At 46.4% G+C, this 16493-nt stretch overlaps 1 protein-coding gene across 13 annotated transcripts in view; it reads right to left on the bottom strand.

Moving 5' to 3' along the window:
- Nucleotides 1-3970: 3970 nt before the first annotated feature.
- Nucleotides 3971-16493, bottom strand: part of Scalloped (TEA domain transcription factor 1 homolog scalloped) — an 89515-nt gene continuing 76992 nt past the window's right edge. For 12 of the 13 annotated variants that reach the window (XM_078184154.1, XM_078184109.1, XM_078184072.1 and 9 more), the window contains 6 exons: nucleotides 15009-15139; nucleotides 11214-11369; nucleotides 7824-8039; nucleotides 7504-7733; nucleotides 6958-7192; nucleotides 3971-6752 (listed from right to left, as the gene is read on the bottom strand). In XM_078184154.1, the coding sequence (XP_078040280.1) occupies nucleotides 6639-6752; nucleotides 6958-7192; nucleotides 7504-7733; nucleotides 7824-8039; nucleotides 11214-11369; nucleotides 15009-15139 (1082 nt within the window). In that variant the 3' untranslated portion in view covers nucleotides 3971-6638. The remainder of the gene's footprint in view (nucleotides 6753-6957; nucleotides 7193-7503; nucleotides 7734-7823; nucleotides 8040-11213; nucleotides 11370-15008; nucleotides 15140-16493) is intronic. The other variant, XM_078184173.1, reaches the window with a different exon arrangement.

Here is a 16493-nt window from a genome sequence, read left to right as displayed (position 1 = left end):
GATAACGAAGAATAACGAGAATATAACTTGAGAAAATTAAAAGACGCTTTATTGTCCGGTCTCTCGAGACGTTTTATTTCAGAAATGACAGTACGTACCGATAGAATACAGCATCTAGATATGTATGTGGAGCAGACGCTCGACGCAGTCTATTCGTGCAAGTTGAGCAAGATGCGCAGAGTACGAAGTGACGTTTACTACGATGAGAAGATGTCTCGAGAATTTTTAAATAAAATGTACATAGAAATTTTCAATATTTGGCAATTTTTATCTCCCGCGTATAAAAGTGAACGGTGGCGCCATCTGTCGGCGAGACTCGTCGATTGGACAATTGAAAAAATCAAGTAGGAATCGCGCGGCGCACTGGTGCAGCGTAGTGGACAACGCTCGAACTGACTCTGTCCCATATGCGGAATTCATGGTCGTCGAGAAACATTAATTAGAGCGTAATTAGGGCAAACAAAAAGGAATTATGCGCACAAAGCTATTCGCGAGAATGTACTGTATCGATATCATGTGGAAAAGATGGAAAAGAAATGCCGAAACATAATCAATTAATTTAATTTGCTTATCAATTGACATTTAGTTAAGAGTTCGATAAGGTACGATGAAGAGTACTGACACACAGCAATGCGAACATGTGTTAGAATTTTAGCAGTTGTGTTTCAGGACAATATACAATTTCTTTTTATATCAATTATTTATTTTCCATACAAATTATAAACATGTTTTTCAAATACTGTACATATACTGAATTCTATTATATTTTTAAACCTCTAATTTAATGATATATCATTTCATTCTTCATTTACTTGTTAAATCAACTACTTTGATCCTCGTTTCATTTTATTTATGATAATATACAGGTAGATCCCATTCGTTCTGATCAATATTTCATCCATTTCTTTTGTATAATCAAGCTCAATTCTTTGATATGGCAGTTCCAGGATATGAAGAAATAGAAATTTAAAATAAGCGCGAGTTTCTCTTTTCTCGGGCGTACACAATTGAATATAATACGTTGCAATAATTAAAGTCGGTGTTTTCATAGAGATGGATTGACGTGCGATGTGGAGAGCCATTCAGCGAATTTACATTGCGGGTGAATTGAACAGAAATTTCGATCAACGGGCGTTCCATAGGAAAGCGATAGCAAGTAAATACTGTACCAATTCTTTCTAATCGGATAATAGTTGTTCAGTTTCGACAGCAAGAATTTGGTGTCTCTATGAAAATACAGACGAAGGATTGTTTGCGCTTCAGTTTGAAACGGTGTAACCGAATTCGGCAGAGAATTTACAAGTAAAAGAATTTTCTGTTCTCGCGGAGATCTATACACAATACAATACGCAGACATGTAGTAGCCGCTGGAACTTCTCTTTTGATGATCGTTATGTAAATATGTACAAAGATATTTAACAAATTTCTGGTTCTCGTCATCGATCGTAACATGTATCGTGTACAGCGCGAATTCGTTTTCATTCTCCCTTTTCCCGCGTTTCGCCGCATCCATTCGCATTAACGGCGTTTCTTTCCACGTTTCGGTTTTCCTTTCTAATCCGCTTCTGCGTTTCTATCTTTATCGGATTTCGATTTTCCTGTCTGATATCATCGATATAGAGTGAGAGAGTGCTATTTTCTATCTTCACAGAAGACATAGATAAATATATATTTTCATAATCTTTCCTTATAAATGTAATTCGCTTATTTTAAAATCATTATTCGATAATGTTAATAATATTAGTATCGGTGCTCCGTGTTTTTTTTTCCTTTTTCGATTTCATATTTCTCCCTTGTTTTTGTTTCTTTCCGTCGAAAACAAAATCAAATTCAGAATAAAAAATCAAAGTAAAAACAAAATCAAAACCAAAATCAAGACAAAATTCATATTAATCGGACGACATTCGAATATCTTTCAAAGATATATCGTGATTTGTTGTTTCCTCGATAAGACAACGCTCTTTGTTGCGAGAAACGATTAGGAACCACGAGATGTGCTCAATTTTTCCATCAACGATACAAAAAGTTTTCGAAAAATCGCCAATCGCATGTCCGTCTTATTCATTACTGTTCATTAGAAAACAACTCGTTTAGATTTTCGAGGAATTCCGCGATTCCTTTGAAATAATTTGCGCTATCGTTAAAAATTTAGATAGATTTTGAAACAATGCGATTCTCGCGCGAGAACATCTCGATAGTTCCAATTTCACCTTTACCTTCACAATTTTGCAAGATTACAATGTGTAGATAATAATATTTATCATTATTATGCACATACGTATATATACACACATACATACGTACACATATACATATATGCATGTGCATATATATATTTATATGTGAGTATGTATATATAAATATACACATATACGTACATATACATATATGTACATATACATATACATATTTATATATAAAAAGAACAAGACTTATGGTCAATTGTTACAAAACAAAAAAAAAAAAGAGAGAATAGGTAACAATAATTAAAAAAAAAATCGTTTGAAAGCTGCCAGTTATCGAACGAAAGCCACGTAACGTTACCATCTAAAATATAAGTTCTTCCTTTGATATATTCAGTCGATCACTTAGCAAATTCAATTCTCACCCCAAATAAAAAGCGACGTTACTTCTGACTAAAACAGAGATCAAAATACATTGCCACTTGTTGCGTAAAAGTTAATTAACGTAAAAATACAGATAAGTATTATTAATTAATTCTTAAATTACACAATGATTCTCTCCTGTATATGTATGAGTAATGTTCGCCGCCAATACGGGCGAACACATTCTTTTCGAACACATAATCGATCGGATTAAAAAATACCATAGATAATTCTCTGTGCATACACACGGTTGGGATTTCACGAGGGACGCGAATCAAATGAAATAAACCGCAGGATAATAATGTTCGATGGTCGCCTGTATCATCGACGCGTATTAACGCGTTCTCTACCAACATTGTGAAAAGCTTTTCGCACGATTAACAATAACAATAATCAAATATACAATTGCTAGCCAAGATTTAGCGGATTTTTGGACAGTTTGTAAACGATACGACGAATACAAATTTCCCGTAAATCCTTTTTATGATTGAACAGACTTTTTTCTTTTTTCTTGTAATTTGCATAAATAATAATAATAAAAAAAGGAGGGAGTTATTGTATGCTTTGGGAATCGAACTCGAGAAACGTTCTGACCGTAACAACAACCCCCGAGCATACCCAAATTTCTCTCTTCTTATCCTTCTTCTTCTTTTTCTTTTTAATGAAAAAATAGAGACTACGCGCGCGGCTCTATGAACAATCATTCCTCCAAAGTACGATAACGTCCCGTCGATTTTCTCGTCGTTTCTTCCGAGTATCTCCTTTCTCGATCAATTGCACAAGAAGAACAACCGAATTGGTTAAGGTACATGTACATTTGTTACCGAACCTCGTCCACCGGTTGTCCGTACAATTATTTCCAAAGTCTAAACACTCAACTTGAACGACAATATGATCGTAGACCGATGCTACGCTATCGTGTGCCGTGTACTGTTGGAGACAACTGTAACGGTTACGAGAACGAGAATGAGAACGAGAACGAAATCGAGAACGAGAATTCGGCAACGAACGTAGATGCGCGCCTTTAGCAATCGACGAGACGGTACCGTTGCAAAAGTTTTGCGGTAGGTAGCGAACGCGTTAAATAAACGCGTTACCATCACCGATTCAAGGAAAATCTCTGCGTTCGAGCATTCGTCGTGGTCCATGCGTTTGAGAAACGTTGTTTAAGTACGAAACACATTGTCAAGAAAGGTTCACAAGAACTATGTAAACGCGTGCTCAAAGTTAGAGAGCTTCGATGAAATCACGTCATCGATTGTTCTTCATCGACACGGAGGTCTCGAGGTTTTCTTATCACTGGTGTATGTATGTGTGTGTCTGTCTGTATGCGTGTGCCTGTGTGCCCGTTTTCTTTCCGTTTGCGTATATACGGGGGGGGGGGGGGGATATGAGCTACGATCTCGAGCTGCGAGATCCTCCGGCCGACAAGTCGTGAGATCGTTTATTCGAAAAGTTTAACAGAGAAACGTCTCCGTCGGTTATTTCGGTTCCCCGAACGGAAAATACGACGATAGTCGCTTACGGATGAAAATCGGTTGTATCACTTGGCGAGTATGATAGAAAGATTGCAAGAAACTCGAAGTGTGCCGAGTACGAGAGCCATTCACGCAACGTAATTAGATCTAGGAAAAGAAAGAGCTTAGGGTACGAGAAATAATATGATTACAAGAAATACAAACACATCCCTCTAATCTAAGCGTCGCTGCCTAAAATTAGTCGGCTGGATTAAAAGACTGTTCCTTCCGTTAAAATGAAAGAAAAAAGAAAAGAAAAGAGAAGAAAAGAGAAAAAAAACAAAAGAAGAAACGAATTATGTGAAAACGACGAGTATTATATTCCGCTATTCTACCTGCCTGGTACTCGATCGTTGAAAATTGAAAAGTTTTACGACGAGAATATTTACGTTATTCCGCGACACAGCTATGCAAAATGAAGAGAAAGGAGAGAGAGAAACGGTGGTCGAAATATAACGGAGAAGATTTGCGCAACGTGGTTCACCGTACCATGCTCTCGGACTTTGCCATCTTCTCGCGATCAAATGAAAAGGAGACAGAAAGAGAGCAAATCGGAGGAGAGAAGAGAGATAGATAGAGAGAGAGAGAGAGAGAGAGAGAGAGAGAGAGAGAAAGAAAATCGAAAGAGCAAAGGAAAAAAATACAATCAGAGAGACGGAAAAAACTGAGAAAATGAAAAAGAAATGTAGCAACGTTGATGTAACCAAGGAAACTTAAGAAATCGTAATAATGGCATACCTCTCTATTAAACTTCCATTTCGTTTAAAACTTAGAAATCGCTCAGATAACTTTATACACGATCATTTATAACAATGTAAATTGTAATCATTGCATTAATATTTAACATACATATTCTTATATGTAATATATGTATATCTGTGTGTGGATGTCTTGTCTGATCTATTTCCTAATTTAATAATAATAAAACTATAATACTAAATTATGTTCAGTACCACGCCTTTCCGAGATCAGAGTCTGTTCCTCCTCTTTTTTCGCCGTTACTTTTTTTCTTTTTTTTGCTATTTTTTGTCGTTTTTATTTTTTTCTTCTTGGTACATACAGCTATCTTCGACGCGTTCTCATACCAAATTTATTGTCAATTTTAACTTAACATTTATTATATCTCTGTATTAAAATCCCGACGATATCGATTCGATTTTCGATTCAAATCGATTCGTTTCGTAGAGCAAATGACGCGAATATTCATAAAATATATATATACGATTACATCTGTTTCAATATAAAATTTACAGTTTACTTTTTTCAAAATCTGAAACGTGGGTTTCCCGCATAGGATGCGACGAATCATTTCCACGACCTATTAAAACACGCGTACCAATTATTCGTTATAAGTTTTACCAGTTTTCTGAATCAAACTCAAGCTCGGTCTGGCCAGTACTCTTTAACGTGTGTTTGTGTGTGGGTGTGTGCGTGTGCGTATGCGCGCGTGACTGTCTGTGGCTCTGTCTGTGTCTGTGTGTGTGTGTGTGTGTGTCACGTGTCATGTACGTAGTCGCGTGTACGCGTGCGAATGCGTGCGCGCGTGTTTTCTTCGTCGACGTGTTTGCGTTTCCACGTTGTACGGTCGCACGGCTGTATACGGCTGCAGCATGGTTGCACGGCTGCAACACGGTTGCACGGTTGCGCGGTTGCACAGTTGTGGGTGGCATGTACGAGTTTCAAGTTCCCTCCGTGGAGTTTCTTGGGTAATGTCCGGGAAGGTCGAGTCGAGCAGTCTGCTCGACCGATCGTTTCGACTCATCTTTGAATCGTTGGAATACTCCTCTACGAATTTGTTGGAGAACCACGGAACATTTTCGATCGAAACCCCGCGAGAACGTGGACGCGGAGAAACGTTTTTCGAAAAGTTTTCCGCGACCACGCGTGTTTACATAGACCGAGCGTGTTTACGATAACGCAATCACGCTTAACCCTTTGAAGCGTACAGTTGTTGAAGGGAATCCCTAGGATTGGTCACTCCGTAGCTGCTAAAACGATGAAATCGGTAAAAGATACAAATTCGCGACATGCAAAATCGATTAAAACTACAAAACCCACGTACAAAGTATAAATATAATATTTGTTACATGTAAATATTATACTTACACCGATATTAATGGTCAGGTTGGATACAAAGTGATATAAAAAAAGAGGGGGAAATAGACGGAGACGAACATGGGAAAAGAGTATGCGAAACGAGAGAGGGAGAGAAAGAGAAAGAGAGATGGAGAGAGAGAGAGATGGAGAGAGAGAGAGGGAGAGAGAGAGAGAGAGAGAGAGAGAGAGAGAGAGAGAGAGAGAGAGAGAGAATAAATGGGTGAGAGAACAAGTGAAAAGAAAAGAGACGAGCTTGCAAAGACTTTTGCGACGGTTGCACGTATTAACCACGACACTTCAAAAGGTTATTAGAAATCCCTGTGTGTAATCGTGTAGTTGCGCGTATGGATGATTTCTGAAATGTGATGGTAGGCACTGATGGGGGTGGATGGCTGCATGGCGAGCAGGTTCAAGCAGGCTAGTCCTTGATCAATCTGTATATGTGATGTTGCGCGCCGTGCTCGGACGTCGACACTTCGAACACGTACGCCGTACACAGTAACGTTTCCTGCGTATCCCTATTCGTAACAACCTGCAATCGAAGGAGAATATCGTCGTTGAATGTTTGTTCGGAATCACCGGCGACCGATTTCTGTTTCTTACGAGAAGACGGACGGACGGCCGAGTACTGTGGGAGCAGCATCCCGACCGACCATCCGACCTCCCTTTCCCAAGGCTCCGCAAGACCGAGCTCTGGATTTCAGACAAATGAAAAGAAACACTGTGCGACAACATACCTGGAGAATGGTGAAATTCTCGAGCACGCTGTTCATCATATACTTCTCCGGCAGGTGCTTCAATTTGTGTATAAAATTGATCATGTATTCGCACATGGGCGACCGACTGATCCGATAGACGAACCTGCCATTTTCGAACCTAGCGTATTCCGTTTCCACTTTCTCCACCACTTGTTTACCGAAAGAGCAGACTTTGGTCGAACACGTTATCGTCATGTTCTCGTTGCTCTCGTACCTACCGAACAAACGAATGAGTGACAGTAACGGACACAGCAACGACGAACGCGGTGTTATACGCTGCTCGATAGAAAACCGAGAAGGACAACCGAATGGAACAAACGACACGGTGGAACAACCTCGATTATCTGTCGCCTCTCGCTCGGACCCAGATATTATTCATCAAGTTATCCAATGCGAATCTATGTATGTATATGTAGAGACGAAACAATCTGCCGCCCGAGTAGCAAATATTCGAGCAAATCGTTAGCCCGGATAATCGAGGATCGATAAATATTAATTAGGATGAATTTCTCGTAAACAACTTACTGGCTCGTCACACCGTAAAAGGCTCTCGCTTCGTCTTGGATGTTGGTATTGAGATCAGCCCAGAATTTGACGAGGAAGAAGGCCGCCTGAGGTCCTTTGTCATAAAGTTCCTTCAGACCGCCCTTTTTCTCCGGGAATTTGTCGTATATCTGCCTAACGTCGACAGCCTCTAGCAGCGGGTCCGCGTACGTCGCGGATCCTCCTATGTGGACGAACAGGTGTTTATGATACTGAAAATGAAAAGATATCGTTACGGAAACGGTCGATGAGATCGATGACATCGGTGAGATCGGTAAGAAGGTCCAAGCTATTCCGCTTACAATATCCTGGTCTCTTTGCTGATCCATGTAGGCCGAGAACTCGACGAGCCTGAGCTTGTGGGTCGCGATGGCACGTCCTTCCCAGGGCGGGGGTGGCTGAGCCTGGACCATGTCGCCGCTCGAGACCGCCGTCGCCGGTTTCCCAGTGTACGCCGGCTGCGAAAATGGCTTGACATCCTGAGACGTTCCTGGCTGCAGACCCGGCTGCCAAAATTGCTGAAAATTCGACGGTCTCAACGTTTATTTTGCAACGTCGACGCGACGTTTTATACGAATACCAGTTTCGTGGGTTAGGGTTAGAGGTCAAGGTTCGTCTCGTTGTTGGCAATTTCTTAGCGTTTCGTTCGCGTCGGAACGCTCACCGAACGACAACGGACCGTTCTCGTCGCGTCGACTGCCGAACGAAATCTTGAACTCAACGAAACGAAACGAAACGAAACGCGACGCGGCGCGACGCGACACGAATTCGGCCCGAAAACGAAACCAAAAGGTATACGCGCTTGCGCTCGTAGTCGATTATTGCGCCCTTAATCGTAAGCGCGTATCGTTTCACGGAGAAAAAACTGTGCAGCTCCGTCGATCGCGTTCAGGTTTCAAAGTAACGCGCGATCGGGCCGAAGAAGCGAGCGTTCCGTGTGCACAGAGGAAAGGTAAATCTTGATACCTAAATCATCTTTTTCATCCGGCACGCTTTGTTCGTTCCCGATGAAACTAAACCGAAGCGAATACCGGCCGGCCGTTCGATCAAATTTTAAGGTAGCTCCGACAAAAACCGGGAACGATTTGCTTCGACGCGCGTCGTTGAGAAAGAGGAGCGATCGCCATTCAAAGCTGACGGGGACCGAACGACCGATAAACGTGTCGAGGCAGTCGACGCGAGAGAACCGGGTCGGGACCGATTCACGGACGAACCAAGAAGAACACGGTGGAACCTCCTTTACGCGACGATGCAAGGCAACGCGTGCATGCGACGACTACATTCGAACACATTATTGTCCGACAAACGATAGAAAATTATCGAATCCCGACGACGTTGGAGCCTTCTTCCGCGTTTTCGTTCGATCGGATCGCGCGTAACGGAGGTTCCACGGAAAATCCAGCATCCGTAATACGAGACTCTTGGTGCGTATTCGCGGTGCTGCTTCAAGCTGAGGCTTTGAATTGAAAATCTACAACGAAAAGATCTCGAGCCATCGAGCCATCGGGCGAGAAACGACCGCGAACGTTTCGCGGTATGGAGCGAGAGAAACAACGCAACAACGACAAGAAACAACAACGGCAACGAGATGAAAATACAAACATGTATCAACGCGAGTGAAAGGATATAATAGCAGTGGTATTGTCCGAAGAGAGAAAGACAGTTTCGTAAGCCACGCGAAAGACAATCTTTCGTACCGCGCGTAATTATGCCAATAATAGATATATGTGTACTGTAGCGTTCAGAATACACGGTATTGCCTCGATAATAGGCACCCTGTCCGTTCTGGGTCCCTTTACGACTCTGATGTATTTTCGCACAGTCGACGAAACAAAGTCAAGGAAAGGAAGAAACGAGAAAGACAAAAAGAGAGAATAAAGACGAATAAAAAGTGAAACGATGTTATCGGAGCCAACGCGCGAACGGTGCGCGATTACAAGAAGGGAATACCGTATACGCGTATGCAATACGATCTACAATATATGTATGCCCAGTCGATACGTGTGTAAATACATAGGGAGCAACGGACAATTGAACAATACACAACAAGGGCCCCCAAGGGCGTAGCAGCAGAGAGCAAGGGATCGTAATGTCACGAGGATGGTTAGTTTTTGTCGGACAAGCTTCGCGATGCGGACTAGGGGACGCGGTGTCTACGCGTACGCTGGAAAGCTACGAGTTGGTTGTTCGAGTTCCATTACTATCCGAGTAGGATAATAGTCGATGTGCGAAAGTTTCGATTTCGAGGGTAAGACCGCTGTTCGATTATCGCGAAGCAATCGATCGAAGCATTCGGTTTAAGGTAAAATCGGAAGGGGGGGGGGGGGGGGGTGTGGTTGCGTTCGTCGCGATCCTATGCCGAGCTTCGTAACGAGCGAACGAGCGGAGATCGACGGAGACGCTTTCTAAAATTCCTTCGTTCTCTGGACGTTTCTCGACTACCGCCTGAAAGAAACGACGGACAGCGCGTCGCGACTCCTCGCGTTCGCCGTGACGAACAGTGAAGCGCGACGTGTCGGTTCGTAGTCCAGAGCGGCGACGGAATCACCGCTCGCGCGAGTCCGCTGATCGTCGGCCGATCGACGTTGAAAGAGTGCTGCTTGGATCGCGCGCGGCGTTCGACGAGAATAAAGTTTTAGGAAAACAATCCAACGTCGACGTTTGGAGAAGTACGAGCGCGACATAAACACGCAACGCAAGCGGATTAAAACGATTGCAGGGCGAAGCGGTTAGACAAACAGAGACCAACTTGAAAGAAGAAGCGAAACCGATGGTACGGCAGCGATTAGGATTGCCATGTTCAAGACGACGAGACACCGCGTTCCGAGCGCGATTCTGCTCGCTCCTCGACGCGTACGCTCGGACGAGTATGTAGACTGGCGAGCCGATGATTCGAGAAGGGATCATCCGTTCGATCAATTGGCGCGTTGGAAAACGTTTGCCCAATGTTCCGTTTCTCGACCGATGCACGACACACGTGTTCGCAGGCCTTGGAAAACGGGGGCTCTGTATGTACGCGAGGAACACCGGGGAACACGTGTGTACATCGGGCAAACGCACCGCGCACCGCGCACCGACCGCGTTAGTCGCGACGCGACTCGTCGGACGACTCGTTTTATCGGACAACTTCTGACAGGATCGATCGGTTTATCGCTCGCGACGCGTCCCTTTGGGATCATCACTGGCCAAACGCCCACGCGTGCGAGCGCGCGGCTGGATCGAGCCAATGGAACGACATCGAAAATCAACGGTTGGAAGATCGACCGAAGCGAGTTTTTCCGAAAATCGCTTCGAATCGAGTCACGCGATGCCTTCAGTTTTTCGAGCGCGACTATACATTTGGCTCGGTCGAGCGTCGGACTCTTTCTCTCTTCCTCTCTTCGTCTTCCTGCTCCGTTAGCCGATTACCGTGTCTCGTCGTCTCGCCCCAAAGCTCGTGGCTCTCTCGGAAAGTATCGCAGTCCGACAATGAAACAACGAATAAAGAAAACGAAACGAAACAGAAGAAGATACAGAAACCGAAACAGAAAACGGAGAAAAGATGAAAAAGAGGCACGAGAAAACATACGAAGAAAAAGACAAAGACAAAGACAAAGACAAATACAAAGAAAAGAAAAGAAAAGAAAAGAAAAGAAAAGAAAAGAAAAGAAAATGAAAATCGTTCCAAGGGGTTTCTCGTGATCGGGACTTACCGCTCCGGGATAGGAGACAGGGGTGGAAGCGTGAAGGGCAAGGGGCCCCACGAGGGCAGGGGGCATCTTGTTGTGTATCGCACTCCCGGCTGATACTATCTGGGCGCTCGACATGCTCGACATTGTCTGGAGCGCCTTCTCCTTGGCGGCATGATCCTGACAAATCGTGAAACCGGTTACAACGCATCGGCAATATCGCCGCAGAGCGACGACGGGGGAACCCTCGCGAGCGCGAAGAGATTCAATCGATCTTCGAGACGCGGTTCGAACGACGATCGAAGGAGGATAGGACGCGCCGGGACGAAAAGCCGAAAAGCCGAAAGGACGAAAAGACGAAAAGACGAGAAGTCGTAAAGCGGAAATGCGGAAAAGCGAGACGAGAGCTACTCGGGTTTTTCCGGCGCGAATTGTTTCCGACGTCCGACGCGGTGTATTCGAGACGTGACCCGACGAAATCGAATCGACGAAGCGTTTCTCATCGGTGCATAATTTCGTTATCGCTACCGGGTTTCTCCCCCACGGGTGTCGGTGTTTCAGCAGCCCGACCGTGGTTGACGTCATCGATCGCTATCGGGAAAACGGCAATGCAGTTGATTGCAGAAACAAGCCCGGTTTTGGGTCGCGAAATTCGCGGGAATTTTGCGCTTTTATCGGAAAGCCGTCGTTTTAATCAGAGGCCCTCGGACCGAAAATCGCTGACGGAGCGAACGAGGGGGTTCGTTCGCGCGATATCCGGGAAATTGGCGCGTCCCCCGTGCCCGCGCCCGCGCCCGCGCCTACGGTCGCGCTCGCATCCACGCCCACGCCCGCACCCGCACCCGCACCCGCACCCGATCCCGCGCTCGGCTACAGAGCTTTTCAATTTCGTTCATAAATCCGTAATGGGAGAGCCATTACAAGCTGCGCGTTCGGAACGAAGCGTGCCCGCGTAACAATGCCAACCGTACACACGGTTTTAATAGGGGTGCACGACGCGTCGAAAGACTCGAAAGTTACACACACCCCTCATCGACGACTCTACCGTTTCTCTTCCCTCCGGTATCTCTCTTCGTGTCGCCGTCGCGTTTTCTCCATGTTGATCGCCGATCGTCTCGAAAGGCCGTTTGCAAAACAAGGTTGTCGACTTTAAAAACGTTGCGCGTCCTTATGCCATCCTCCGATTTGTTAGTTCCGAACGCGTCCGGGCTTCCAACGAGAACCGGAGCCGTGGAAGAATAACGCCGTGCCGGTGTCTCGGCGAAGCGGGCTGGTTTTAGTCGCAGAGTTTATAGGGAACGAACGAATAGGTGGGTAGTTCTGTTTGTACGTTCGATCGAATCGCGAGGTCCGTGCAAACGCCACGCAACGCGGATCCTCGGCTGCTGCGCGATCCTCGAGATAAAAATAGTGCAAGGATCCCCGGCGGGGTCGCGTCCTTTGACGCGCGCGCGCGCGCGTGTGCGCAGGGTTGGAACTGTCTCTCTTCCGCTTAAGCGCACGCTCGTCTCGACTCGCTTCGGGCCGCTCGAAGCCGCTTTATTTAGCCTCGTTTCCTCGATCGCGCCTCCGTCGAGTTCCGTTTGCTCTCGGTGCGCGTTTTTGTTTCGCTCGCAGCGCGATTCGATGAAAAGGAACGGTCGCGCGGACGAATTTTTGAATTTAAAAAACGATTATCACGGTATCGAGTTGCACGCGAAAAACTCCATCGAATTCCGCGGGGCCGTTGTTCGGAGCGTGCACCGCGGGTGAATTCGCAGTCGAATATCAATTCGGTTAATTGAGAGGGAGCCGGCTCTCTTCCTTTTTCCCTCGGCCACCCTCGGCCACCGTCGGCCGGCCCGCGCTCGCTCTCTCTCTCTCTCTCTCTCTCTCTCTCTCCCCCTCTCTCTCACACCCCCTGTTTTTTCTTGTTTTAATTTCAGCGTCTCTCGTTCTCTTTGTCCCGCCGGGTATCGTTGTCCTTGTCCACTGCAGCCCCTCATCGTGCAAATACACGCGAGGAATGCAGGATTGGCTGGGTAACCCGGGCTGGACATGTTTATCGACATTCTGAAACGCCGCGCCGGTTGGCCGTTTTTGGGTATCGCTGGTTATCGGGCTACGTTTACACCGCAACAATCAATTACAGCGTAACGCTTGGCAGGATTATTCCGGAAATTGATTGCGCGGCCGCGATCTCGAAAGAATGCACTCCCGGGAAAAATGACGCTCGTTCGATTAACCTCTCGTTACCGTCGATCGCGGGCGCGCACTCGTCGCCGCACTCGTCCCACCGATCGTCTATAATATTAATTATTGTAAATTAATAGCGTCCCGAGTTGTCCGGTGGAATAAAAGTTGCATGGAAAATTTCGGTGGAAATTCAATTGGAAATTCGCGAGCAAAAATGACTAGGATCGTCGGAAAGTCGGAGAAGCGGTCGCCGTCGGTTCCCCGAGAGCCCCGTGCAAAGTTGTCGGCGTGGTTTTTGCGCGGCGGTTCGCGAAACTTTGACACGGCCGGACCCGCGAAAATATACGGCCGCGGTACGGTTCGCCGCGAGTGCTCTTTAACGGTAGTAACGGAGCGTGGAAATTAAATAAGGCGCGACCGCAGAGGATACGTAAACAGCGTGCCTAAAAATTCTTTTCTCGCGGAATATCTATGTATTATTCTCGACTCGGCTGCTGGACTAGTGCGCGATTGCAGACTGCAGACCGATGCGCGAACGCGGAGCAGCGCGCGCGCGACTAATCTCAAACTATCGCGCAAGCATCGCCGAAAATGCTCGAAGCGGCTGAAACGCGGAAACTAGGAAATTACGTCGCGCCGAGACCGGAGGGTTTGCTTTCCCGAATAAAGCGCTCGCGCGTTGCAGCGATCGTCCGCGTACGAAATTGTTGGATTCGTGGATATCGGAAGCGGCAAGTTCGTTGACGCGGTAATCGACCAAATCGAACGGCGAGTTCTCCGCGCGCGTTTCGATCGTGTCACTTTGTACCAAATATTCCGACTCGTCGGCTATTGTGCGCGATTCTATAAACATTGCACCCTCGTTTTCCATCCTCTTTCGTTTCGAATCGTATCGACGAATGGGAACACCGAGTCCACCGCACTGTGATTTATTAACAGCCGCGCGATTGTTCCCGAATCGCTTTAATAATTCAGTCGTTGATTAAACGAGCTCGGGTTCATTTTTACGCCTGATTTATTGCTTTACAAACCACCCCGCATCGCTTTCGATCGAACAAATTCCCTCCATTGACAATTAATTCTCGATCCGATCCGATCCGATCCGATCCGAATCGTCGAGGATAAATTTCAGGGGAGGCAATTTGGACCCGCGTTTTGATCGCGAATTCAAAGGTATATTTTTCATAGGTGAAGCGGAAGGCTATACGACTTGTAAGGGAATTGTAAGAAAATGCTGCGAGCGATGGCGCATCGAGCGCATCGAGCGCATCGATCGAATCGACGAAAGGAAATTATAGACTAGAAAGAGCAGATGAAAATTTCTTTCGCGTGCACCTGTAATTAATGGTATACAGGAATAGGTATTGGGGTACTAGGTACGAGTATAGGTGTATAGGGTTAGGTATAGGTCGTGTAGTACAAGGATAGACCGTCGTAAATGCAATCAGAAAATTTGTTTCGATATTAAATGTTCGATCCTGTTGTTCGGGCCTGTTGAGAGAGAGACGCAGGTACCGTGGTATGCGAGAAAATCATATGGACGCGTACGCGTACGCGTACCGAATACGGCCGGTACTTATCCGGGGGGGGGGGGGGGGGGGCTGATAAGGAAAACGAGCGAGAAAAAAGTCTTCGGATACTCACCACTTTGAGTTTCGCCTGTATTTCACGGAGTTTTCGCCTGGCGAGGACCTGTATATGCGAAGATACTTGCTTTCGCGTTCTCGTTTTTCCTGTTCTCAACTTGATGTAACGAGCGATCAGCTCGTTCCGACCTGCAACAATCGGAAAAAAACGCGCGCGATTTAATGGCGAAACAGAGAATTTTTTCGAGATCGAATCTAGACGACGTTCGCGAGAGTATATTCGTCGAACGAACGCCAGAGTCGAAGAATCGACTCGATTTATAAAATTTCGTGCGATTGGTAGCTGGTCGGTGTTCGGGTTTCCTTCGATTTTTCGGCTCGTCGACGCCGGCCGATTTTCGAAGCGGGAGCGAGAGCAAACGGTGTACATCGTACACCATATCCATACACCGTGCACGGTAGTACGCAGTATCAGATATGATTGTTCGGAGACGACGCGCGAACCAAATCGTTGCCATGGGAATCCATCCACTGCTGCGTCTTCTCCCTATCGGGACGAGAAGGGGACCGATCCGGCACAAATAAACTAAGCGATACGACTGCGAACGGTCCTTGAGGATTTTTATTTGTTGCAGACTCGGTTTTTTTCTATTCTGCCTGTCGGTTCGGCAGAGACTAGCGTCGGGAGGGTGATGGATCGTCGCAGATTGACCGTAATAAATTGCAAAGTCGAGCATCCCTCTCATGGATCGTAAGGAAGAATTGCATATTCGGTTTCCGATTCCGGTTCGCGCGAGTCGAGCTCGTCATTGGTTTTGCTTCGTTCGGTGGTATCGGAAAGGTGGCCCGTTTCTCCATCGAACGCGTCGCATCTACGGACAAAGCGTGTTTCGTTCGGAAATTCTGTTTGGAGCAAAGCGCGTCCTCTCGCCCTTTCGGTTTCCTTCGCACTGACGCGACGTTCAAGAGCAACAGCAAGGAAGGATTCGCGATCGAAATTGAATCGAATCCGGGATAAGTCAGCGAAAGGTCCCGCGATGCAGAGATAACCAGGGGGGATGAGGACGATAACGAGCCTGATAAATTGAAACCGAGCTAAAGACTCGGCGCGCGGATACCGGATCGGGAAACAGGGTGGAAAAAAGACGAGAGCGACGACGAAAAGCGGGAGAGAGAGAGAGAGAGAGAGAGAGAGAGAGAAGGAGGAGACGGTGGCGCCACGAGGTACGGAGCAGAAGGCAGAGCGCGTACGGGTTAGAGGGTAGAGGAGGAGGGTACGGCGAGGTGCGCTGCAGGTGCACCGGTGAAAGGAGTAACGAAGATGCTTTCGCGGTTCGCGGCTCGCGTTTCGCGGTTACGCCGACGTAAAATAGCCCGGGCTGAATTTCAAGAGGACTGGAAAGGGGGCGAAAAGCGCGCGCGTGCATACGAACGCGAATTAATTCGAGTGCGGGGTGCATTCGGTTTTCGAGGGCCGATGAAAACGCGCGCAAGCGAGGAGGGTCTTCCCTCGACAATGATCGCGTTCCATTTGCACGGTCGG

Source organism: Augochlora pura, chromosome 1 (assembly GCF_028453695.1).
Source record: "Augochlora pura isolate Apur16 chromosome 1, APUR_v2.2.1, whole genome shotgun sequence".
NCBI lineage: Eukaryota > Metazoa > Arthropoda > Insecta > Hymenoptera > Halictidae > Augochlora > Augochlora pura.
Note: the sequence above shows the minus strand (reverse complement) of the source record. Positions and strands in the feature narration are given on the sequence as shown.